The 26716-nt window shown below is 35.8% G+C and overlaps 1 protein-coding gene across 1 annotated transcript; it reads left to right on the top strand.

Annotated features, from left to right (window-relative positions):
• The first annotated feature begins 13768 nt into the window (after positions 1–13768).
• Positions 13769–26460, top strand: LOC140145736 (uncharacterized). Its single transcript, XM_072167419.1, has 5 exons — positions 13769–13959; positions 17460–17696; positions 18657–18841; positions 20121–20218; positions 23133–26460. Exons 2-4 carry the CDS (start codon positions 17527–17529, stop codon positions 20174–20176), a joined length of 411 nt encoding a protein of 136 aa, XP_072023520.1. The 5' UTR covers positions 13769–13959; positions 17460–17526; the 3' UTR covers positions 20177–20218; positions 23133–26460.
• Positions 26461–26716: the final 256 nt, after the last annotated feature.

Raw genomic sequence — 26716 nt, 5'->3', positions numbered from 1 at the left:
AACAGAAGGTTTTCTCCAAATTCGTTTCCTAATGCGGACGCGTTTTTCTTGCGAGTTGATATATTTATATTTATTCTTATATTTCAACATTTTAGTGACAATATGTTATAAAAATACCAAAAATCGTATGATATGAAAAAAGTTAAAATGGTTAATAAATGCGTATCACTTGTTGGGAGTGAAATTGTACAGAATAATGCACCCCTCCCCATCCCCTGCGGATTTCATGTATTCGGACACATCAACATCTCAGTACGCGTGCGTTATTTTGTACAATTTCACTCCCAATGAGTGATCCGCATTTATGACATAGCGCAACATTCAGGCACATTTTTGACAGAGCTTGTCATGCTTGTTGTCAGGCAAAAAAGGCATGTACTCTCTTAGCCCCAGGCACTCCACATGTTTGAATTAACATTGATAGTTGATATCCATCAAATAATTACAAGCATCTCAGCTGAGTTCCTGGGACAACCCTGCATGCTTGACTCGGATGTCTATCTGTCATCCAATACTTCCAGGAAATACATGCTTTCAAAGAAGGGACAAATGGTTTACGCGGACAATATTGCACATTGCCCGAATCTTTTTCGTGCAATGAAGATTTAATACGCGGAACTGTACTGGGCCCATGGATCTTATACTGGCATTTTGCGCGGAGTGTGCGGGAGACAATTTTGAGATTTAATGTTATTGTGCGGGAATGTTAAGAAATATGCGCAGAACTTTCGGAGATTGAGAAGGATTGCGCAGAAATTTCCCAAGTTGCCTGCTCAGAAGATAGTTGAAAATCATTTGCACGAGGTTGCGCGAAACCGCAGATCCTGGAGGCGAAACTAAGTTGCGTGGGATACGTGTCGGACAAGACTATGACATTTTAAATGAAAAATGGGTGATTCTCTGAAAAGGGGAACTTTTAAGTCCCGCGACTTTCGCCGTTCATAAAAGTTTTAAAAGCGGATTTTTTTTTTCTTTTTTGGCTTAGTCATGGACTTTTGTATGTATAAAAATAGTTAAGAACGTCCAAGTGGGGAAAAATTAATTTCTTGGAGTCAAAAAATTCTTTAATATCTGACGACCCCCCTGAAAACCCCATGTCCCGATGTCATGCACCGAATTTTAGTGATTTTGTAGTATTTTTGTGAGCAAGTGTGGGAAGTGAAAATTAGCACTGACTGGGGTAAATATCATGTCTAAGAAGGTTTAAATGCTTAAAACCACTTCTAAAGTCAATTTTATGGAATAATTCCAATATTTGTGTCAAAAAATTGCTGTCCCTTGGTTTTGCATCATTGCCGTCACATTGGCATCAAAAAGGCTGGAGGTGAAGACCAAATATCAGAGGTCAATAATTTGACCCTGTACGCTGCCTTTTACAGACGACGAAAAACATCATCCCGGAATAGGTGCACATTGGCACTCTTTTCCTGCCAATTTTGAGGGTATCTTCAAGTATACACGCGCGTACCTTTATTCAACATCATCTCCAAACGTTTTTGATCAATTTGATATAAGTCTTATTGTTGCATTTTTCCGGAAAATAATGATGGTTGAATATGTCCCACAAGCTGTTGTGGTGATATGTAACACGTGGGTAAGCTTAACCCTGCTATTAATCGTAAGCAATGTCTGAACCATCATCTCCGCTACATCAGTTGGCGTCACAATTTGCCGTGGCGGAGATGATTCTCTAAAGGAATTCGTGTAGAAATATCATCTCCGTCACATCACCATCATCTCCATCACATCACCGGATCTTGAGAAACAGCGAAGTCCAGTTTAGTTTATCAGAAAATGCTTACCAATTCTAAACCTTCTCATCTGTATGAATTTCATTTTCAAGTAGTGTGAAAACATTACTGAAATCAAATGTCTGTGACGGAGATGATTCTCTATAGGAATTTGTGTAGAAATATCATCTCCGTCACATCACTATCATCTCCATCACAGCACTGTCATCTCCATCACAATTGTTGTTGACCTTTATTTGACCTTTGACCCAGACAACATGGAATTTACTATTTGGAAATGTAATTGATATTGTATGTGTTTACTATGTCAATAGAAATTTATTTAGTTATTTCAAGCAAAATTATAAATATACTTAAGTTTGTATTAAAAAATACTAACAGACATGACATTCTCCGTACAGCCTGCCTCTCATTGTCCCAACTAAATGACGAAAGTACAAAATCATATTTTTTAAATGAAAAAGCAAACATGAATCAAGCAACTTACAAGTTATCCATAAAACTCATAATTAAGAGTTTTAACAATTTTTTGTCCTTTTTCCTTTTTGGCCTAAATGTGACGGAGATGATGCTCACCTGGCACAACCTGCAGATTACGCCCTCTATAATATAGAGCGCGCCCTAAAGATTGCGCCAAATATTGTTTTCATGCACTAGAGACTTACATCCTTACAGATATGTAAAGGAAACATTTTTATAATCATTTTCAAATTCATATTTGCCTATCTTCCAATAGTACACCTTTTCAGAGAAATACCCAAATATGTTATTAATCATGATGAACACATTCAGTTGAATTTTTTTATCGCCAATATAGTTTTCAATAAATGGCTACACTGCAAAATATTTAACTCAACATGAGTAAAAAAGTAAAAATTTATTCAACATTGAGCTCATATAGTCACAATTCAACAAATGAGTACAATACTCAAAATTGAGCTCATATTGATAATATTACCCAACATTGAGGGTAAAATCTATTAAAATGAGCTCAATGTTGGGTATTATTTACTCAATTTGAGTAATGTTTTACTCATTTTGTTGAGTTGTGACCTTTTTACTCAAGTTGAATGAAATATTTAATAATAGAGTGCATAAAATAGGTTTAATAGGCAAGGAAAAACATCAACGGAAGCATATATTTTTGAAATGCCAAATTTGGCAAAAAATGAAGAAAACAGCAGTACTGACGAAGTTCAAGCCCCGCCATTCAAATACTTGTAGCTAATTTTAGATACTGTCAGTATCTAAAAATACAGATTCGTGTAAAATGTCTTATTTTGTCTTAAATAGGCCTACACGGCTTTTGGCTGAACCATTCGCAGACTTAGCACATCTATGTAATAACAAAGGTACGGTACCAAAATTTTGATGATTTTTACGATCGTCCGGATGAGCAAATCACTGAATGGGCCTTTAATTAACCCTAACTGAACACAAGGGATTTTTGCTATCGGAAGGGAAAGAAGAAACGAAAAAGGAGAGAAGATGAAGAAAGAAGTCACTTTGCACCCCCGGGATTCGAACCTCGGACCCCTCGCATGCCACGCAGAAGATCCCAGCGTGTAGCCACACAGGTGACGTTGGCCCGGCCAACGATTCCCTGGGCATATATGGCTTAGGCTGATTGCGTCATCAAGTCACGTGCAATGCGTGCACGAGCAGCGATTTTCATAGTGAGATTCAGTGAGATTTAGTTCAGAAAGGGTTAATCAAAATTTTGATGATTTTTACGATCGTCCGGATGAGCAAATCACTGAATGGGCCTTTAATTAATAATAGATAAGCTGCCTTTAAAAATATTATTGACAATGTTGAGAGTAGGAATTACCTTGAAAAATGTCTCAAAAATACAACATGCCAGTTATATTCCGGTCTGAAACGATCAGACAATATTTTAAACATTAATAACATCATAAACCCAAATCGTGAAAAAATCACCCCGGGTAGATTTTTGGCTATTTCTCCATTTACGATCCTGCCCAAAAGTGTCTGCTTTCGATATACCACGTCACAAATACTACACTGCACTGACTGCAGGTTTTAGTTAAAAGGGCATTTCGTGATCCACAGCATCATCCCTAACTTTTCTCAAAAAAGTTGAGATTTTTAAATCACTGGAAACCTCTGGCTACATAATGTTTATGTACAAAATATTTCTTGCAGATTAATTCGTTTAGCAAAGTAATCGTGAAATTTGAATTTCGTTCTGGTATACCAGAACAAAATTGCATCACATTGTGTACACATAACCATGCATAACTCGTAAAGGCAAAATCGGAATCAACTGAAATTTTTTAGAATAAGCTTTTTTTGTGGATATCTACTGAAAAATGTCATAAAAAGAGGATGCTAGGATCACGAAATACTCCTTAAATTCGCCATATAACATAATATAAACTCACCTTACATGTACATTTTTTATTTTAAAATAATTTGATATTAATTCGCAATGTATAGTTTACTATAGGCCTGTGATAGATGGTGGCAAGAACATTTATAAAGGACTGATTACTCACTGCAATCTTCACTCTTGTGTGTTTTGACTGTAAGTTTATGAATCAAATAAAAAAGATAGAAAGTAGCTTCACTTACGTTATGTGTCATTTTATTTATAACATAGAAGTTATTAAATTAATAAAGTAAGACAATTTATTTATCTATATTAAAGTGCATGTCAAATGGGTACATTGTTCAATACTATAGGCCTACATGCATAAATTATGCCCATATTATAGCTAGGCCCTAAAAACTTTATTTTGCATCGGATTTTTCCCGTTGAAAAGGCAAAACTAATGTTCATGATAGCAACTATTTCATCAATAGCATTTTGAGTCATTTTTATCCATAAAACGACACAGGATAGGATAGATAATTACTTTGACATCAATATGGTCCATATGATGAAGATTTTGATTCTTAGATCTGTTATCAACATGATATCACGCTGTTCAGTGGTCAAGGACCCCGGGTCAAAGACACTGAAATGACATACTTTTCTTCTGCTGACCATATGATGCTGTATATTAACTATTATTGTTACATTTTAGGCCTATACCTAAAACTTTTAAAGTCATATTAATTCAAACATAACTTTGGTAATACTCACTCGTTTTCATTCGTTGAAACGGCAAAACATAGGCCTACTTACTTTTCCTTACACATCGAATTAAAATATTTTTAAAAAAATTCAACCACAAAAAGTTTTAACAAAAAGTCATTCCAATACCAATAAAAATTAATCTCTTGAGCATACAAACACGATCCCAGAAACAGGTACCAGCCCGATGGGCTGGCGAAAAGGGGTCGGAATTACCCCAGTCTCCCCTAGGTAGGCTACCGCGTGAACGTTGTAATGAAGGGCGATAATTATATTGTATAATTGTATTTATCTAGGCCTATTGCTATGAAATCCTGTTACAATTACATCATCACTTCTACGGCGAATTTGCATGGCCTATTTAAAGTTTACATAGCAACAGTTACATAACCTTATCATGTTCTTGCGAAAAGTCATACTCCCGGTCATGTAACCCCCATGTGGATTATATCAACACGCTTCCTCATGTCACTCACGGCACGCCATGACCTCAATCAAGGTCGCACGAGCCATGTGTTTCATCACCTCCCTGACACGAGTATAAACGTTCACACGATGCTCATAAACTCTAGCTTTTTGTTCCTAAATTGCTAAGCTTGAAGCTTCTGGACTCTAACGCGAATGTTGTGAATTAAGCTAACGCCTTTGCAAGTGGGCAAGCCGGGTGGGCAAGCCGGGTGGGCAAGCCCGGGAGTTCAAGGGCAAGTGGCTGTAGGCCTATGTCTTTGGCCCAGTCTTTGGACTTTAATATTGAAAGGACAGAATAACCCTTGTCTTGACAGACACAAAATATGGTGAAGATCCGCAAATACTCGGATCATCAAAGACTGCCGGGACTTGAGTTGGGGAGAGTCAGCCAAGTCAGCACACCTTCATTCGGGGATATGAATCAATAGTCTGAAATTGATATTATTCCCGCTTCGCATGTCGACCCCCCCACACACACACACACAAAAAAATGTTTCCACCGTGAAATGATCAAACAGGACCAAATATGTATACGAGGAGTGTTCATAACACTAAACATGTTGCTATTAAAGGTGCATGGTGACGGTGAACTTAAATGTTGTTGACTTCGAGGTAAAATAGCCCCCCCCTAATAACAGTTTCAATACTTGCCCAGCATGTTGCAGAAAGCAAATTGGAATTTTGATCTACCTTTTCATACACTTAAATATTTAATATCCAATTAATTTTAAATTTAATTTTAACTTTTGAAGCAAATTTGAACTTTCTTTATCACAAATCAAGTCTAATATATGAATATGACGAACGAGATTTTTAAAATGCAGAATAGGCTTTTTTGCTTTAACATATTAAAATCCAAGTTTTGAGATATTTTCTTTAAATATCAAGAACTAATAAGAACCACTGAACCAATACTAAACTTCTTTGTACTCATTTTTCACGTTGACCCCAAATATGGTCACAAGTATTTACATTATTTTTAACTTGTCGTCTGCAGTCGACACCCGCGTGGAGAGAGCCTACATGTAAAACCACTTGCTCATTCAGAACTAGATGTATTAAATATAGTTTGTATTTTATCTATTGACATTAACGCTAATTATTTCACTAAAGGCGTAGTTACAATTCTATATTTTAGGGAATAATTATTGTGTGCATCAGCTGAAACTCCCGACTGAACTTGGAAAAGTTCAACTTTTCCAAGTTCAGTTTCCAAGTTCAGTCGGGAGTTTCAGCAAAATATGTGTTGAAGTATTTCTTTTCATTAACATTTTTTTGTTTTGTTTTTGCTTGTTTCATTTTATACTTAAAATCTCTAGACCAATTTCGTAATAATTAATGTTTGAGTCATTTCAGTTTTAAAAAGTAACAAAATTTGCATATTTTTGCTGAAATGTCGTCTGCAAAACTATTTTACTAATAGAATTGTCTGCTGGAAGTATGGCAATAGCAATACCAATTTCACGATATTAATTGTAACAAATTTTAATCTATTTATTTTAAAAAAAGTAACAAAATTGACATTATTTCTCACATGTAAACAGGTAAATCGTCTGCAAGATTTCTGCATCAGTCCTCGCTCGCGTGTACTAGGTAAACGACCTGGTGCATGGTGGAAGTCCTACCCTGGGGGACAAGGGCAAATTGTTATAGATTTGTATCCAACATGTCGATCCTAAGTGACAGACTTCATGTTATCCCACAATGCAATGCTGCATTCTACTTGAAATTGTAAATATGAACGGGGAGATGTGTTGAAATTGATCGTGTATCTATTAAAGTGGAGTATTCTGGGAAGGGTGTAAACCAATCCATAGTCGGTCCCTATGAACAACAGCTGATTTGATGCTGAAAATAGTATGTGTCAATGGACACACCCCATCACACCACGAGGAATTCCACCAATCAGAGGCCCCGATTTGGGTGGGTGGAAGAAAGGCGTATCTCTCATATCGACCAACCAGAGTACACGTCATATTTTTACTTCGAATGAAATTGCCTGGTGCTCTTGCGCAATACTTTGCACAGCTAGAAAAATAGAGTCTTCTAAGAAACTTGCATTTGCATTGATACTACTTCTATGTACTGGCGGGGCTAAGAGTCATTAACCCCTCCACCATGTCCACGCCCGCCAAAAGTTGCACTTTTTCAATGTCAAAATATTTTAATTATTAAGCAGGCTATTTGTGTTTGGGTGAAATCGTTAAAAAATATAATAGTAGTACTATTTATGCTTTAGGTAATAATACTCTTAAGTCTTAAACCATAAAAAACTTAACAATAGGCAAAACAATTTACATATATAATGGGTATGAAATTGTTTTCGCTCACATGTTTGGTAAAACAGCTGGATTGTACTATGGTCAATGTTTGGGCGGGCTAGTGGTTCTTCCATCCAGACAAGATGGACATGTTCAAAAGTAGTTTAGAGTCTATGTTCACATCCACCTTGGTTTGTGTGCCAAGATAATAATTATTCATATTGAAATTGGTCACGCCACCAACCAATTTGCTCAATTCAACCACTTCACATATTTTTGAAAAAAATTACTACAAACGAAAATGGTAAACTTGTTTTTCGTTCAACATTTTATCGATATCGATGGATATTGACCCAAAAATATCGAGCGTTCTTACACCCGTTGATTCAATGGGTGTTAACATGGTTAAGCGATCAGCTGGGAATCAGCTGATAGCGTCAAAACATGCTGCATGCGGATTGAATGCCAGGCAGAATGCCGTGCACGAGTTTGCCAATCATTGAATACACGGCAGGAGAGAAATGAAGAAGAAACTTAATTTAAGAAACTTGAAACATATTTATAGAGAAACATTATACATGTATGAAAGCACGTATAGAGTTACCTATATCTAATATAGGATCGCGTGAACTAATAAAAGGACCGTTGCCATAAAATGATCAACACAAAAAGTAACCCTGCCAAGCTATAAGTGCAGTGATGATGAAAGTAAATGTTTGCTTGGAATTTGAAATGTTCTCATCTTCTCTGCTTTGGTAAATTAACAAGCAATGTCACTGTACTGAGCCAGGATTATTTTAAGGGTTGCGGGGCCCGGCCTAAAAAGTGGAACTTTTGAAGAAAAAAAACTAAAAAAGGTTGATGTCAATGTTTTTACAGAAAAAACAGACCATCTGTGGACTTTTCCTTCAGGAGGCTGATTTTCAACGTTTTTACAGAGAAAACAAACTTTTTTTCTAACTGGATTAATTTTTTGCCGGGTGGGTCGCAATCCTGCTCTCCCTCTTTAAATCATGTTTTTCCTGGTGATTTTTCTTGACCGCGCGATCTGTTTTCATTATAAATGCTGTTTCTATCATAAAGCAACGCCCCTCTTTGGAATCGGACATCTGAAATCAAATTTTGCGTATCCAAAAGGCTACGCGTTGTCCTACAAACACAACGAGTTTGGCTGATACAAAATTTTCAAACATTTTTAAAAATTTGAAGAAAAATATTGAAAAAATGAGGTCATTCATTCAGGGGAATGAGAGATTAATTCCCTATTTTTCTTTAAAGGTGTTTTTTAGGTGACAGGAAAACAAAAAAAGAGGGGTCATTGGGTGAGAGGGAGTTCTGTAAATAAAACAAAAAATGGGGTCATTGAGTGACAGGGAGTTGACAAATGGGGTCAATTTGTCCGCACATCCCCGTCACCCATAGAGAGTACCCCCTCCCCCGGATGGTTGTAACTCATAACTCCGGGCATGTGTAAACATAATATGCAAAACAAATCAATTCCATTAAAAAATATCGTACATTTTCTTGTGGCGTAAGAGGTAATGACGTCATTCGCAATGGCTACACATTATAAACATCATAATAAGCCTACATTGTTTTCATTTAGAACAATACATAGGGAACAAAATGATCTATTGATAGCGAAAAAGAACGTGACATTAATTTTAATAAATGATGCACAGGTGAATTCTTTCTTACATCATTGTTTATTGCAACATATCTTTTTTCCCTGACAACATTTTCTTTTTCAGAAATCACGTCATATCACACTGATTTGGGAATATAGGCCGTTTGGGTTGAGATTGCGCATGTTTCCTGCATATAATACCTGAAGGAACGCCACACGTTCCAATAATTTCCTCTCACTGAATTGATTGAAGATGACGTTCGATTTCCTATAGAGTGAATGACGATTGACGAATTGACGATATTATTGCATCTAGAAGAATAATTTTAAGCAAAAATCAAACACAACATAATATTTTGACCCAACTCTCTTAAATTGCCCTATTATAATCATCAAAATCATCTTTTGCCGTACCGAATTAGGAACTGGGGGAGCAAACCTTTTTCGATTGAATTTTCTGAATTAGGGACAAATGTTTTCCAGTTGAATTAAAGATTGAACATATTTTTTCTAAAACAAAGTTTGTATTCTCATCCCAAATAATGCAACACTCGCCATTTGGCAGTAAATTAGGAGTAACACATGATTGGATAGTGAAATCAGTCTACAAAAAGAGTTCGAGTCAAACCATTTGAATCTACTTTTCAATCTAGATTTACTTAGATTGATTAACCGTTAAAAGATTGAAATTTCAATTGGCCAAGGCGGGTCGAAGAGGACATTGTACTCAAATAAAGCTGATACACAAGAGGAATGGTGTTGGTTCTGTAAAGATGATCCCAAGGCTTAATATAACTCAGGGATGTCACTTCGCCCCATGTGCATGATTTTGTGTATGGAGGGTAAATATAAATGTGATTATCATTAGGAAATGAATTTGGAGTAAACCTTCTGTTAATAAAATACTATGCTGAGCCACCAGCCTGGGTGGCTCACGCTCCAGTAATTTCAGATGATTGAGCCCAGTAATACATCAAAGAATGTCTTCCAATTCATGAAGACAAATAGATAATCAGCTTATCGGATTAAAAGCTTAGAGGGAAGGTCTTGCTGCTCAGCGAGTGTTTGTAATTATCAGGTTTTCTCCAAATTCATTCTCTAATGATTGACTTCCTTTACTCATTAGATCAATGTATTAATATTAATTGCAGTTAAAACTGGAAAAATATTGCTCCTGCCATCCCACTTATCTTATTAAGAACAAGTGAGGAAACAACTTGAGAAAGAAAGAAGAAATGGAAGGGGGGAAAAAGGCGTTCACTTTTCTTGCAATTTAGGAGTTTAACAATTCAGTGCTCCAGTTTGTACTGATGGCCTATGCCTTTTAAACCATTACTTATCACTGTTATCACAGATCCATCATTGGCGTTACTGCATCTTGGTCATGTGTTCACATGTGGTTAGTCGGCGTGCCGTCTCGGATGTCCCTCATACGCTTCCGTAGTTAAGTCAAATCCGGACATCAAACAATTCAAAGAAAGAACATGATCACTGATGATCAAAATGTACAGTACATATCAAATTCAAAACAATAAATATAATTAATCATTAAAGATCACTCCAGGAGATTCGTAATGGTTATGATTTCACAATGTGCAAACGTGCGAGGGTGAAATATCACTGTAGGCCACTGAACTAAACAGCTGACGAGGGAGTAAACACCATTATGCTAAGATAGATCTCGTACATGCATACTCATCTATCAAGTCGCAGTTCTTTAAGCCCAAATATTGCATGTACTTTCATAGAATGACCTTTAATTTATGGGTTCAAAAACTCATACCCAACAACATGAGGTCAAAATTTGAGCTTTACTTGTATACTGAGGTCATTGAGCTGTGTCGTTGGGTATGATGAAATTATGGCTCACGGTGATGGAATCCAAAGGGATCTTGAAACGTGCAACAAATAGATGAAGCTTATAATTGAATTGATAGAGAATACATACATATGGGACGCATCCTCTCAATAAGAAATCTGCTTCCCATATAAAAGGCGCAATGCAGAAGTGTTTCAGCGTGTAACGCGCGTTTGGAAAATAAAATCTGATCCTTAACTAAGGGTTTTGGTTTTTAGTCATGTCTTTTTTTCTGACAAAATAATGTAGATTCTCGTCCCATGGGCATTAGCGTCAATCCGGATAGAAATGTAGGGTGGACAATCGGCCTGAATTGTCAAAAAGTGGCTGAAAAGAACAAAAAATGGGTCATTTTGCCGAAAGGTGTGGGGACACGCCCCCCCCCGGATTGACGCCCATGCCCATGGGAAAATAAATTGCCGGGGTGCATGGGGGCATTAAGCTAGTTTCATAGTGGGGGTATGTGGGGTGGGTGGGTGTGCAGGTGAAAGAAATGCCACCGTTAAGTTTAAGTCAGGCCTAGTGCTAATAAGCTGCGTACATGGATGTTGGTGTGCTTACGGGTTTGCGCATTTAGTGATGGTAGGGTGTGTATGCAAGGGTTATATGTGTAGCGGTGTGTTCGGGTGTATGTATGGGTCAGGGTGTTTGCTCTGAGCTGTGCATTGGTCGAGTGGAACTTGCTCTTATCAACTTGTCATGAATTTCAAATAAGCTACAGTTTTTCAGCATTTCTGATCACGCTGTCTCTTGTTCAAACACAAAACCATTTACAAAATCAGCTCAGAAAAGCGTAATTTAAGTATCAAATTGTAGCTGTGAATGTTTTCCCAGCCTTCTAGAAAACACACACCGCTATCTGCATTCGTTCTTGAGATAATTATTAAAATGCTGAAGTACCCCGTTAATACCGAGATGCTATATTACCCGTTTGTGTGTAAAGGTGAAAAGCATGGTCATCTTCTACAACTCGCAAGATTTGGTTACCCATTATGCAATTATAGCTGTGACCAGGTTTATGATATTTTTAGATGTGTATCAATGCAGAATTGAGTCAGTTGTCTATATGGAAGGGCAGCTATTTGAATATTAAGCTAACTGTTTATTATACATGTTATAGGGCAGTTATTGTAGACAGTTACTTTTTGTACCACTCCTTTGATTTGTTTTGTCATTTTGTGACCTTAATTCAGGAACAATAACTACAATTTTTTTATAATTTGAATTAGGATTAAACGGTATATGAACATGATAAGCATAACATCAATAATTATTAAATTATTAATTACATACCTTGTATTGTGCAATAAAGGACAAAGCCTAAATTTCTTTTATAGTTTGAATTGGCATTGAAAAGTTTATGAACACAATCAGCATGAAATCAATATTATTAATTATTATTTCTCTCGTGTTCTTGATCAATGATTCCGATGCTGAAGATTGTAGAATACATTGACACCTGATTCAGTATTTGTTTCTTCATGTAGGCCTAAGGTACCGTAATTATGATTGGTGTCAAAAGTTCAAAACCGCGAGAACATCCATATTTAGCATGTTTAGAGGAGATTAATTTTTAATACGACGGGATGAAATTACGCCTTAAAAGATTCGTATTGCCCGACCGACCTTAAAATTTGAAAAATAGGGTCGCGGTTTTTTTTTTTCATATTTGAATTTTCATATTTGATATAAAATTAACAAAAATATTGCGAAATGTTTTGCCTGTAATTCGTATGTTTAGAGTGAGGTTGTATGGTAACATATGGCGCAATTACTTATATTTATTTTCAAATCAGTGCAGAGTATAAAGTTAAATGTGAAAATAATTTTCACAGGATATTTAGTGATTTCATATTGTTTATAAGCAAATCAAAATTGTTCATAATTTTTTTTTCTATGCAGAGGATATCCCTCTACACGGTAAAAGAAGACCTGGAAGGCAAAAAACATCCTACTTGTCTTATGTGCAAAAACTTTTGGGGGAATTCGGCAACTTTTTATTGCCAGATGCTATAAGTATTATCGTTTTAGCTTTAAATCGTAGTATATTGAGAAACTTTGTACAAATTGTAGTTGCCTGTTTTCAAATAAAAATTAAAAAAAACTCTGGTAACATTTTAAAGGGGAATTTCGTGATCAACAGACTCATCCCCTCATCCAAAACAATTGAGATATTTATACCACCGCATATCTCTGGCTATGCATATTGTTAAATAATAAAATATGCAAAATATTTTTAATACTTGTAGATTCATTCGCTTTGCTAAATCAGGAACAACAACCATGACAACTGCGGATCAATTCTGATTCATTCCAGCTCCAGGGAAGCTGTGATGAAAACCTGGTGACCATATCCTCGTTTCAACTTCGATTTTCCATCTCTCTCTCTCTCTCCCTCCCTCTCTCTCTTTCTCTCTGTTCATGCCTTTCCATCTCTGTCATTTCACTTACATGCAGAGAGTGAAAAACAGCTGATCGAGCGACACTTTTAGTGCCTGGGGGAAACGTGGGTCTCCACATGAACCCTGGAAAACCGGGAATTGCCTCACTCCTGGCGCGTGCGCACTCCATAAAGGGACCATGCATGACGTCATCTAGTGAGAAATATCAGCTGATAAGGGACCGATCAGCTGGTTAACATTTGAATGAATGGTGCTGCCCTACAGCAAGCGGGATTTAATCAAGCATGGGCCCTATAAAAAGGGAAGCAACCCAGCTGATCGGCGCATTTTGCCTTGTCCGTCTCACCAACATCGAACGTGCAATATCGACCATCAGGATCCGCTCACGGAGAAAACTTAAGTCTCAGAATTAGTTATTTTTAATAATCTTAGCTGAGATTTTATACGGTGCAATATATACCAACACACCTTGAAGAGAAGAAATACTGGCTGGTAAGTTTAAAATTCGTTGTTTTCGTGATTTTATGCTAATTTGTGATTTTATCTAAAAGTTTTCGTTTCACTTGCACTAGACTTTAGTGGAGAATCACCTCGCCGATCTATACAAAAATCATGTTTCTCACTGATAAGGCGTTGCAATCTTCATGTTCTAACATTTTTAGAAATAGGTTATACATGTGAAAGTAAGTTAGCAATATAACTTGTGGTAACATAATTTGTGATTTTATCTCAAGTTTTCGTTTCACTTCATGATTTATACTAGACAGTGTAGAATCACCTCGATCTATGATACAAAACTCATGTTTCTCACTGAGAAGTAGATGGCATCGTCATGTTCAGGTGTTTTCTAACATTTTTAGCTTATAGTAAAGTAACTTAACAATAACTTATTTTTGACAGCGAATCATGCTTGTACCCATCTTCATATCCAGCACGTGTTTTCGCTAGTCCATTATCTGAAAACTTGGCATATGGCATTGACAGAGCATTCGTGCAAAATTTCACGTCAATGTCTTTGATTGTCTTTTCTTTACAAATTCATTTCAACATTTAATTCGATTTCCGTGCAAACGAAAGCCACTTCGAACAATTTATTAATGTTGCTTTACTGTCATGACTGTTTTTATCATGACCGATATATTGCATTGCTCTGCGTCAATCCGTCTTGAAATTAGGAGGGGGGGGGGGGGCAATCGGCATGAATTGTCAAAAAGTGGAAAGCGGCTGAAAAGAACAAAAATGGGCCATTTTGTCAATATATGTCCTATTGTATGTGTTACATTGTATTTCATCATACTGAGTACATAATAATTTCTTATGTAAAGTTGATAATATTGCTCCTTTGGCATTACCATGACATTGTGGGCTTTAAAAAATATTTTTTTATGATTTAATATGTGCTGATATACAATAAGGTACAACTGGGTAACACGTGTATCCTAACAATCCTGGGTTGGGTCTATGGACTATATACATGTGTAGGGGTGTGTCTATGCCTATAATAAGTGTCTATACAAACTTGTCAATGCGAAAACTCGTTAGGACAGTTGATGTTTTGAAGATCAAAATCATGTGAATTGAACATGAGGCTGAAAATGCCTGATACGTTTCATAGCTCATGTTTACATGCTTACTCCCCTTCCCTTCTCCTGGAAGGAGCAAATTATTCAGCGTAACCACTTGCATGACTTGACTATTTTTCAGCATTCAACATTAAATTAGGCGATGCGTGAAATATAATGTAATGTCCCAAGCTTTTTGCGCAGGATTGTAGGTATTCTTCAGATACATTTTTTCGTTTTGATATCGGACACTTTTGGCGAAATCATGCAAGAGAAATCCAAACTGATCACCATACATTAATAGCTATTAATATCGTATGTTGCAACTATTTCTTTGTTATTCAGAAATGTGTCATTCCATTTTTGCATCATATGATCATCATTGTGTAGCCTACATCATCTTGTATTGAAATCAGCTGATTTCAATCAATAAATGCAAAATACCAGTGCTCACCACGTGAACACCATACATATTTTATCGATGAACACTAACAATTGATCATTCGATATATTTCGCAAGTTGCGCAAAATTTAAGTTTTAATTGATTAAAAAGGTGTTGCTTAACATAATCAAATGGAAAGTGTTTTATTGTTTGGTTTTTATTCACAGAAACAATACTAGGGACTTAGTAATTTGCATAATTTTGCATAAACAATAGAATATTATTCATACGTAGACCTAATTGATACATAGAACAATTGAATATCATAATGTATTAATGATATTAACAAGTTTGTAATGGCGTGTCATTATTGTGCAATCATCCCTTACATTTATTTGTTTTACTTTATAGATTGATTGCCAATTTAAATCGTGGATTGTGAAATCCCTGTCGTTCAATATTTATGCCAGGGGGGAGAGTGGGAGCTAATTATTTATCAAAATTCTGATTTTCGATAAATAATTAGTCATTTAATTAGTCATTCAATTAGTAATCAATTCGTGCACGTACATGACTAATTATCAGTCATAAATTCGTCATTAGTCGTGCAATTTCTTATTCTTTACAAATTTAATATTATAAGTCTTTAAAATATATTGAAATGATGCAAATTAATGTGAAATTATATTACTGTTCTTCTAGCATTATAAATACATAGGCCTAATTTCAGCATTATTTTCCGTGAATAAAAAAATTATATCTTGTAAGTTGTGTGACTAATTTTAGTTAGTCGAAAATTATATATAGTCGAATTAGACCTTTTTTTAGATGTGCGTTCCTGTCGTGCAGTATTTTTTGATATATTTCACCCTTCATTAAGTTTGGGTATTCAAGGCCAAGCGCTCCCTTTTAAAGGGATTTTTATTTGACTAGCTCAAGTTTAACAGTGTATACTTTTAAAAGTAAAAAATTACATGAGCTCGGATCACAACGTATCAAATTAATCCTTAGCCCAGACTTTTCCTTCACCCGGCGAACTTGACATTGAACTATAGAGTCAAATTTGTGAATGATGATTTTTCCAGTCGACTTTATAATCTCACCTCAGAATCACACCACTTTTCGTTCAATTCACAAGACCCTGGAATAACAAATCAAATCGCTTGAAATCAGGCGATGTTTGTGTCGAAGTTAATTTTTGCTTTGGGGTAATTGATTAAGGAAACTGGGTCATTAACCAAGGGACCAAGTCTCAAATCTGAGCGTTCACATGGTGTACGTGTCGGCAAGCCCAAGTCGTAGGCGGAGCCCAAAAGCTTTGGAAGATTTTCAACATTTTTTTTGGGGGGCAAAATGAAAATTTGTTGATGATCCATTCTGGGGGGTGCCCAAGGCCCGTGGAGTCAAAAATTGTTTGCAAAATATTCGTCAAAAACACCACTTTTCCTGGTACGTATCATGATGGCACCCGGGATGGCACCAAAAGTATTAGGGGTGGGGCTGAAGGGTATTGGAGCCCCAACTCCAACAGATCTAAAGTCCCAGCAAACACAAAATGTTTTCGACATCATTCGCAAAAGGTTAGAAAAGGTTGCAGAAAACGTAATGTCGGGTTATATAGGCCTAAAGGGTAGGCCCTATTTAACGGGTATAAAACGTTTTCATAACATTCAAAAACATTTTTGATAACTTACAGCAAACATTCTAACATATCGTTATTTAAGTGTTGACAAAATATTTGGCAAAAAATTTTTGCAGAAAATATTTGACAACAACATTTTGAAAACATTAAAAAAATTGTAGTGTGTTTTCATAGCAGAATGTTTTAAACGTTTTCATAACCTTTATAATTACCTGACATTTAATGTTATTAAAACGTTTTTACCAAAAGCAAAAGCCTAAAATATAACCTGTTTAAAACGTTTTGTGTTTGCTGGGTTATGTCAACTGGACGTTTTTCGTAAAAGTATACAATTATATCATGTATGTTGGCCTATCTACACATAATCTAATCATTTTCCAATTTTGCTTTGTTTTCTCTTATTAGGAAAATCAACATCCTGTCACCAAATTTTAATTTTCTCCAAAAGTACCAACAAAACCAAGCCAACAAAATGAGCGCAGCAGCCCTGATGTCACTTTTATACATCCTCAGTATCTTCCTGGTGGTCGAGTCCTGTATGAAAATCACTGATGTTCACACAACACATGGTTTTCCCATAGATGACGAGAACGATAACACAAATGACAAAAAGAGTAGACCAGTACCCCCTCATCCATTCAGGTAAGACGCCCCCTTCATTCACTACCCCTCCCCATTGTTGTTTTAGTAACCCCAGCCCCCCCATGCATTATGATCCATTGCGCATCCTAAAGACTAAGTCAGTTGCTTTATGTAGAATATAGCCTGATCTTTCGGAGACCCCCTACACCCACATAAAGCCTAGTACACATAGCCTACACCGAGCTGAGCACACTTACATTAGGGGCTAAGCAATAATTATGAGCCCTGGGGGAGGGTAACATTTGGGGGGGGGCAAGAAATATTTGGCGAGCCGAAAGAGGGGGGGGCAAGCATTTTTGGCAAGCCGAAGGGGGGGAAGTGATATTTGGCACACATTCATGGGGCGCCTTTTAAATAAAACGCTCAAAAGCCTTAGGAAAACAGTACGGAAACGCTTTTAAGCATTTATGCAGGAACATTTGCATATTTAAAAATATGCAAATTTTCCTGCTCGCAACATATATCTAGACCATTTGAGGTTTGTAAATATTGGAATCCCAAGGGGAAATTTGGCATGCGCAAGGAGGGGGAGGGGCAAAGAATTTTTGGCGGGCCGAGATTGGGGGGGGGGGGCAAGCGATTTTTGGCGAGCCGTTTGGAAATTTTACCCCAGGGGAGGGGCTCATAAATATTACACAGCCCCTTATAGTACAACAAAGGTTCTATACCCATTCACTCACCAACACACACCCCACCCACCCTCTGTAAATATCCTCACTTTCCCTCCCTCATGCATATCGCATTCAAATCCGCATATATTATTATACTTGTATGAGCGTTTACATCCCGGTAACGATAACCATGATAACTGCAAAATGATTAAAATTAGCTATATGAAATTATAAATATGTGAAATTGTTTAAAATATTCAAATATCTGCAGTAAATTGTTGCTGTAACCAATGATCCACCAACATACAATAACATATGAACTAACCACCTCACTTATTTTCGTTTTCAGAAAGCGATCAGTCGACGGCGATGTGCAATTCACCAATTTGAATGACTTTGTAATCGAGAAACTCCATGAAATCTTTGACGATTTAGACAAAAACCATGACGGAAAAGTTACTGTAACAGAGTGGGTGAGGCGGAAAGCTGGCATCTCAGAATATTCAAGAATTTTAAACAAGGTTGACACAAACGGTAAGAAACAAGACCATTTAGAGCCTAATTGTTATCTTTTGTTGTTTGTTTCAGCTTTTCCTGTCCTGTTTTTCAAACTTTATCTGGATCCTCTTGCCATAACTTCTTCCATTCTATCCTCAGCATTTTACTTCTTCCCATTTCTCTTGTTTGAAATTTTTTCCAATTCCCGTATACGCGTATGTCACCGTTATCCCCATTTCTCCGGTTTGTTCACCCCCCCCCCCCCATCCCAGCTTTATTTTACCTTGTTTTCTTCATACTTCATCTTTGTATACCCCTTCTTAAGACCACTTCATGAGCGTATCTACCGATATATAATGAGGGGGAGGGTCGTCTGAGCGTCACGGGTTGCGATCTAAAGTCGCTGAGACAAACTTGTTTATTATATCAATTATTTTGCCTAATATTAATTAAGCTCTATGATTAGTACATACAATTTTTTTTTAATAAGTAAAACATGTTCCTTTATCACACCCTCTTAAATATTAACAAGCTCTATGATTAGTGCATACAATTTGTTTTAATAAATAAGTAAAACATGTTCCTTTATCACACCCTCTTAAATATTAATAAGCTCTATGATTAGTGCATACAATTTGTTTTAATAAATAAGTAAAACATGTCCGTTTATCACACCCTCTTAAATATTAATAAGCTCTATGATTAGTGCATACAATTTGTTTTAATAAATAAGTAAAACATGTTCCTTTATCACACCCTCTTAAATATTAATAAGCTCTATGATTAGTGCATACAATTTGTTTTAATAAATAAGTAAAACATGTTCCTTTATCACACCCTCTTAAATATTAATAAGCTCTATGATTAGTGCATACAATTTGTTTTAATAAATAAGTAAAAATGTTCCTTTATCAGTTATCACACCCTCTTAAATATTAATAAGCTCTATGATTAGTGCATACAATTTGTTTTAATAAATAAGTAAAACATGTTCCTTTATCACACCCTCTTAAATATTAATAAGCTCTATGATTAGTGCATACAATTTGTTTTAATAAATAAGTAAAACATGTTCCTTTATCACACCCTCTTAAATATTAATAAGCTCTATGATTAGTGCATACAATTTTTTTAAATAAATAAGTAAAACATGTTCCTTTATCACACCCTCTTAAAATCGTGCCGAAATACATTTATTCCGTTTTTAATGTGGATGTTAAACTCCATAAGACATACATCATGCTTCTTGTGGGATTTCATTCCCGAAGAATAAGCAAACTAATTTATTCATTTATGTTTTTTTTTCCTTTTTCAGAGGATAGAGTATTATCATTTGACGAGTTCCTGGAAGCATCGACTTACTATTCGTGAGATACCAACATGTGCAATACAAAGATTTTTATATTGAACTAGGTAGGTCCACTGTAATATTATAATACTTGGCATAAGTTTGTACAGCTTTTGTTGTAGTAGTGTGTGTAACAGGAGAACATGGAACTTTTTAGATCAGTGAAATTAACATAAACGGTGAGTTAGTCATGCTCTGTGTGCTAGCCATAGGCTTCAACATAAAAAGTTCAATGTCAAGAGCTATCTCAAGAATCACTGAACCCATTTTAATGCATTTTCATGTTGATTAGTCTAGCCGAGCGGCGGCTAGACTCCTGTTTCCCAGTAGTTTCTTTCTTCTTCTTCTTCTTCTTCTTCTTACCTAGCTGGGGGGTTTTCAACCCCCCGAGCTAGGTACTGTTTTGCTATCGGATCTTTCTTCTTTCCTTCTTCTTCTTTCTGGCAATAAATTTGAAAATGCTTCTCCTCCTGCATGTTACACCCTACAATTACGTAACTTGCACATATGTATTGGCTATATCCAGCGCCCATAGGGTCTAAACGGAATTGGGGTAAATGGTCATTAAGGGGGCATTTCCTGTATTTAACCAAATACCTTCAAAATGCTTCTTCTGCCACATATTATATAGTACAATGATGTCATTTGCATATATGCATCGGCTATACCCCACGCCTAGAACTTGCATACAGAATTGGGGTCAAAGGTCATTAAAGGGCAAAATCTTAGAATTGCATTATCTGGACATCTGTAAGGGGTATGGGGATCAAACTCGGTGACAACAAATCTCATGACCGGGGGAACAATTTGCACGGGTCAGGTCAAAGGTCATGCAGAGGTCAAATTTTAGAAATGAATTTCCTGGACATCTGTAAGGGGTACGGGGCTCAGACTTGGTGACAACAACCTTAATGATCAGGGGGACATTTTGGAACACTTTGCAGGAGTCAGGTCAAAGGTTATCTGGGGTCAAATTTTATAATTTAATTTTCTGGATATCTGTAAGGGTTATGGGGCCCAAACTCTGTGAAAACATATCTCACGATCAGGGGAACATTTTGCAGGGGTCAGGTCAAAGGTCATGCAGAGGTCAAATCGTATAAATGTATTTTCTGGACATCTGTAAGGGGTACGGGGCTCAAACATGGTGACAACAAACTTGATGACCAGGGGAACATATTTGGAACATTTTGCAGGGGTCAGGTCAAAGGTCATCTGGGGTCAAATATCAAAATTGCACTTTCTGGACATCTGTAAGGAATACGGGACTCAAACTCGGGGACAACAAACCTCATGACCAGGGGAACATTTTGGAACCTTTTGCAGGGGTCAGATACCTCCACAACACCAATACGCCCCAGCTAGGTTTGTGGTCTATGACCACCATTTGCCACTAGTTCTTCTTCTTCTTCTTCTTCTTTCTGTCAACATTTAACATAATTTGCTCTAGCTCCTTTATTATTTGACCGATTATGACCAAACTTGGGCACAAGCTCCACTACCCCAGCCTTTACATTTGACATGACCCATTTGGGGTCAAACGTCATGTATGAGTAATTTTGGCTAAAAATGTGATTTTTACCAAAAATGCTTCTTCTCCTACAGATTACATGGTACAGTAATGAGATTTATACATTGACCTTGGCTATAGCCGGGGCCTATGGGGTCCTCACAGATTTGGGGTCAAAGGTCATTAAGGTGGTATTTCCGGCACATAACCAAATACCTTCAAAATGCTTCTTTTCCTACAGATTCTATGGTACAGAGATGCGACTGACACATATGCATTGACATTAGTTGGTGTCTATGGGGTCCTCACAGATTTTGAGTTCAAGGTCAAACAGGGACAAAAATGGTTGATTACTGAAAATCACTTTACAATTCAATATTTTCTGCATATTACGTGCTGTGATCATCAGAATAATGCCAAAAGGGCTCTAGCATTATGTTCATATTCGATTGTAATCAGATTTGGCTTAAACATGGAGGAGGGGTCTGTTTTGGGGTCAAAAGGGGTAAAATTCTAAAGTTTGTCCAATTTAAATGAAAATTAGTATATGTGATCTTTATATGATTCAAAATATATTGGAGGTCATTTCAAGGTCACCAGAGGTCAACGAAAGGTCAAAAGGGGTCAAATTCTAATATTTGTCCAATTTAGATGAAAATTAGTATATGTGATCTTGATATGATTCAAAATATATTGGAGGTCATTTCAAGGTCACCAGAGGTCAACTAAAGGTCAAAAGGGGTCAAATTACAAAGTTTATTCAATTTGAATGAAAATTAGTATATGTTATGTGGATATGATGCAAAATGTGGTGAAGGTCATTTCAAGGTCATCAGATGTCATTTCAAGGTCACGGCTAGACTTCGCAGCCTTACTAAGGATGCAATATATCTAGTTCCACTTGTAATGAAAATGCAGTTGACACCCGCGTGGAATAGCACGTTCAGGTTCAATCGAGATCAAATAGACAATGCTGGTTCAGTGCAGATCCCCTGACATTACAAAATCTGTTTAATACACGATTTCTGTCCAATTTTAATTTGATTATTCCTTGCCAAATAATTATTAATAGGCCTAAATATTATTAGTAACAACTGTAAGGAAACTGTTCTGGTCAATTTAAGCCAAACTATTCTGGCAAAATTAGAGAAAACTCACTGTGTTAACCCTTTAACTGTAGTGTTCTATGAGGGTTTGAAGTCATAATTCACATTTGCTCTAGCAAAACAATGAATTTGGATGAATCCAATAATTCCAATTAGGTGTAAGTTGGAACAAATATGCCATAAAAATCAGGTTTGAAAATTGTTTTATTTTAGCAGTAGCTGCATTGAGCGTGAAAAGCCTGAAAATTAATCATACAATGGCTTTAAAACAGAATGTTACAACCAAATTTGAATTGAATTAAAAATCAGTTACCGGCAATGGCTAATATTAGTGTTTGTGTTGTTGTTTGTCTGTTTTTCCAGATTTGACCAATGATGGAAGGAGTTGAACACCAACTTATATGAGTGAAGACAACGAGTAATCAAGTATCAATGTAAACCATGAAACCAAAGAATTCATAAGGAACCAAGTTTTCAGCACAAAACTTTCACAAAAAGTACAAATGTTGAAATATTTTTCAAGATGATTTGTCACAAGACTTTCAGAAAATAAAGTATTTGATTAACAGAAACTACTTGATTCATATATTTCCAGTTCTAATGTCACTTTGGCAGAATGTGCACGACTATGTACATCACTGCTTGACCACTTCATCACATATTGTATTCTTTTTAAAGACAATTCTTGTTTAAATGGGCCTTCAATGCAGGCTGTGCATGATCTTATAAAAAAAAACCTGAGCACTACCTGCCGATCTAACATTGCCTCTGATTGGTCAATTACATGATACTTTCACTTTAATCACAAATCAGAATGGAGCTTTGTAAATAATTCACCCCAATTTTTTTTTGTGGTGAAATTATTCTAAAAATGTTGCTGATTGAGCCAATTGATAATAAAAACTTCTTTTTGGCAAATCAGCAGGTAGTTCCTATGGGGGTAATTACTTGAATGTCAGTATTGCATTTACTAAATCCTGAATGAGATGAGACCAAAGTTTATATGAAAACTGGCAATCTTGCCAATTTGTAATAAGTATTATCTTAAATCTTAAAATTAATTAATTACTTTTTTATATTTTTGTTTCTACATTATCTAGAAACCATTGCATGCACACACGTATAAACTACTTATAAAAATATCAACATGGATTTTATTGGACTGAAATGAACCAATCAACATGACCAAATTCCTCCAAAATGGGACACATGGCCCACTGATACCCACCTACAGGCTACAATGACACACTCTTGGTGACCGTTACCTGGACTTTCCCTGAAATTTTTTGATTTTTTCATCACAAATTTGATGTTTATGGTCTTATTTCAAGATTAGCACCATTGATACCATCTGATAATTCGGTGACAACTTTTTATGTACCTATATTAAGGGAGTCCATTTTTGCAGCTAGTCACTCCCGGTGGGACTCCGAAAAAACCTGTTGGCGTACAATGAAGACACCCTACAGAACTAAGTACACAACAGGTAGGGCTATAATGGTCCCTCCTAGCTGTCTAGGTATCCAAAAGAGGAATTTGGTTGTGTAACTTAATTGAAAGTTTTTAATTTAACACTGAAATTATGTATCTATGTATGTAAATGTCTGCAGTTTCTTCTTTTAATTATTATTAAATTTGTATAAGTTTAATATTCAAATTCAAATGTACATGACTGTATAATGACAGTTTATACAACTTGAACATTACTGAGTGATGTTAATGTATTCATTTTTATTTTCAGTTCACATTTTATTAATGTAAGTTTTGAGAATGTGTGCTAATAATTTTGGGAGAATGTGAGAAATGAAAGCAGCAGATTTTAGTCAAACTAAAAAATTAAATTCTTGGCTTATAGAAAAATCAGATATGAATTTGATTGTTTAAACATTTCCTAACTATTAGCCTACGGATTTGATTTGAAATAATTTGCAGTTGATATCCATACACCCATTACGGAAGACATGACCTTAAACTCCCACACATGGGGTATTATATAGATTTCAAATGGTGTCACATATTCAGGTCAATTTGAATGTCACACCCTGTGTTGAGGATTAAGGTCACATCTTCCATAGGGGTGTATAGATGTCAAGTGTAATAGCCCAATTTTTCTGGGATAGTGGAAACATTTTTTATTAGCCAAATCATAGTCAGAACTACATTTATAAACTTGACAATGAAGTTTAGATGTGAATGGGGATACTTCACTATTACACACCTTCAATCATGTTTTAAACCAGTTTAAAGTGCGTACTAATCATTTTAAACCAGTTTAAAGTGAAAATTGTTTTAAACCAGTTTAAAGTGAAAATTGTTTTAAACCAGTTTAAAGTGAAAAATGTTTTAAACCAGTTTAAAGTGTGAACTCATCGTTTTAAACCAGTTTAAAGTGCAAACTAATTGTTTTAAACCAGTTTAAAGTGCAACCAAATTGTTTTGTTTTTTTAAATATAATATCATTATAATAATGCAAAAATTCCAGGGAAAGAATTTTCTTTTTTTTTTCAAATTTTTTGAAAATTTGGTACAGATGATGGAGACTTACCAAACAACTTTTGTATTTGGCCTAAGGTTTAAGAGAAAAATATTTTTACTTGCTATGGAAACAGGTTTGTTCTCTATGAGAAGACGCTCAATTTATACAATATGTTTTATGATAAATACTCAATTAATGTTATAAGTAAAAATCAAATGATAATGGTTACTATCAGTGTACTATCAATATTTCTGTATGAAGACGTCAACTGCTCAGTACCAGAAGTGCCTAAGTGCAATAGCTGCCCTCTGAACATATGGCAATTTACATACAGCATATTGAACTCATATACACATGGCAGCTATTGCACTTACCCACTTCTGGTATTGAGCAGTCAACATACATTTTGAACGGATTTAATTTCATCAATTTTGTGCCATTTTCTGTAAAAAAAAACCTGAGCACTACCTGCTGATCTAACATTGCCTGATTTTAATCACCAATAAGAATGGAGCTTTGCAAATAATTCACCCCATTTTTTTTTGTGTGGTGAAATTCTTCTAACAATGTTGTTGATTGGTCCAATAGATAATGAAAACCTCTTTTTGACCAATAGGCAGGTAGTTCTCATGGGGTTAAAAGGTAAAAACAACATAACAGGTTAGCTATATAATAGTGACTACATAAACAAAAGTTTCCACTTTTCCTTCTTTTGACGAAATTCTTTTTTTTAAAGTACAAATTTCCTCACTTTTATTTATTTTCAGCCCGTTTTAGGGTAATTTACGCGCTATTTTTTAGGCTTTTTAATAAGTTTTGAGGCTCTTTGAGTGGTACTATATGGCAGCTCTGCATAATGGTTAAGATAAATTGGGCTATTCCATTTGAAATCTGTTATCCCTGTGTTGGGAAGATAAGTAAAGTCTTCTACACAGGGAGTATGTGTTTTAAATGGATTGGCTACATGTAACATTCATTATTTTGAAATCCACACTTCCACACTGGAGTGAGTATTTCAAATGGAAGTTACCTACTAGTCTATTCTATTTGAAATCCCATACTCCCTCTGCAGACTTTAGGTAAATCTGCCACAGGGGGACTGTGTATTTCAAATTGAATAGCCCATTAAATGACTGTAGGTTTTTATGTTCTGTTTGTCATCATTTGTTACTATGAAGAGGATTTTAATAAATTATTTTTCAGCAAAATTCTAAATTGAGTGTTTTCTGATTTGTCCTCCTTTTATATTATGTGTTTTCATGATGCCAAAACAATTTTGTTGTGTTGCCCTCAGCGACCAACCCAAAATCCTGAAAAATCAGGGTAACAATTGGGTTTTTTTTTGAATGACGATTTTTACAGATAATATTATTATGTTCAAAAAATTATGTTTTCCACTTACAGATATGAGGAGTGATTTATGTGTACCAGAAATTTTCGCGGTACATTAATTTTCGAGTTTTTCACGCTC

This window comes from Amphiura filiformis, chromosome 2, assembly GCF_039555335.1.
Source record: "Amphiura filiformis chromosome 2, Afil_fr2py, whole genome shotgun sequence".
Taxonomy (NCBI): domain Eukaryota; kingdom Metazoa; phylum Echinodermata; class Ophiuroidea; order Amphilepidida; family Amphiuridae; genus Amphiura; species Amphiura filiformis.
The sequence above is the reverse complement of the archived record's forward strand: the minus strand, read 5'-3'. Positions and strand labels throughout refer to the sequence as shown.

Bases quoted from the DNA above. Each gene is read 5' to 3' on its own strand.
- LOC140145736 (XM_072167419.1), top strand. From the start codon at position 17,527: ATGAGCGCAGCAGCCCTGATGTCACTTTTATACATCCTCAGTATCTTC. The intron at 17,697-18,656 runs GTAAGACGCCCC...TTTCGTTTTCAG, and splicing joins GTACCCCCTCATCCATTCAG to AAAGCGATCAGTCGACGGCG. The intron at 18,842-20,120 runs GTAAGAAACAAG...TTCCTTTTTCAG, and splicing joins AAACAAGGTTGACACAAACG to AGGATAGAGTATTATCATTT.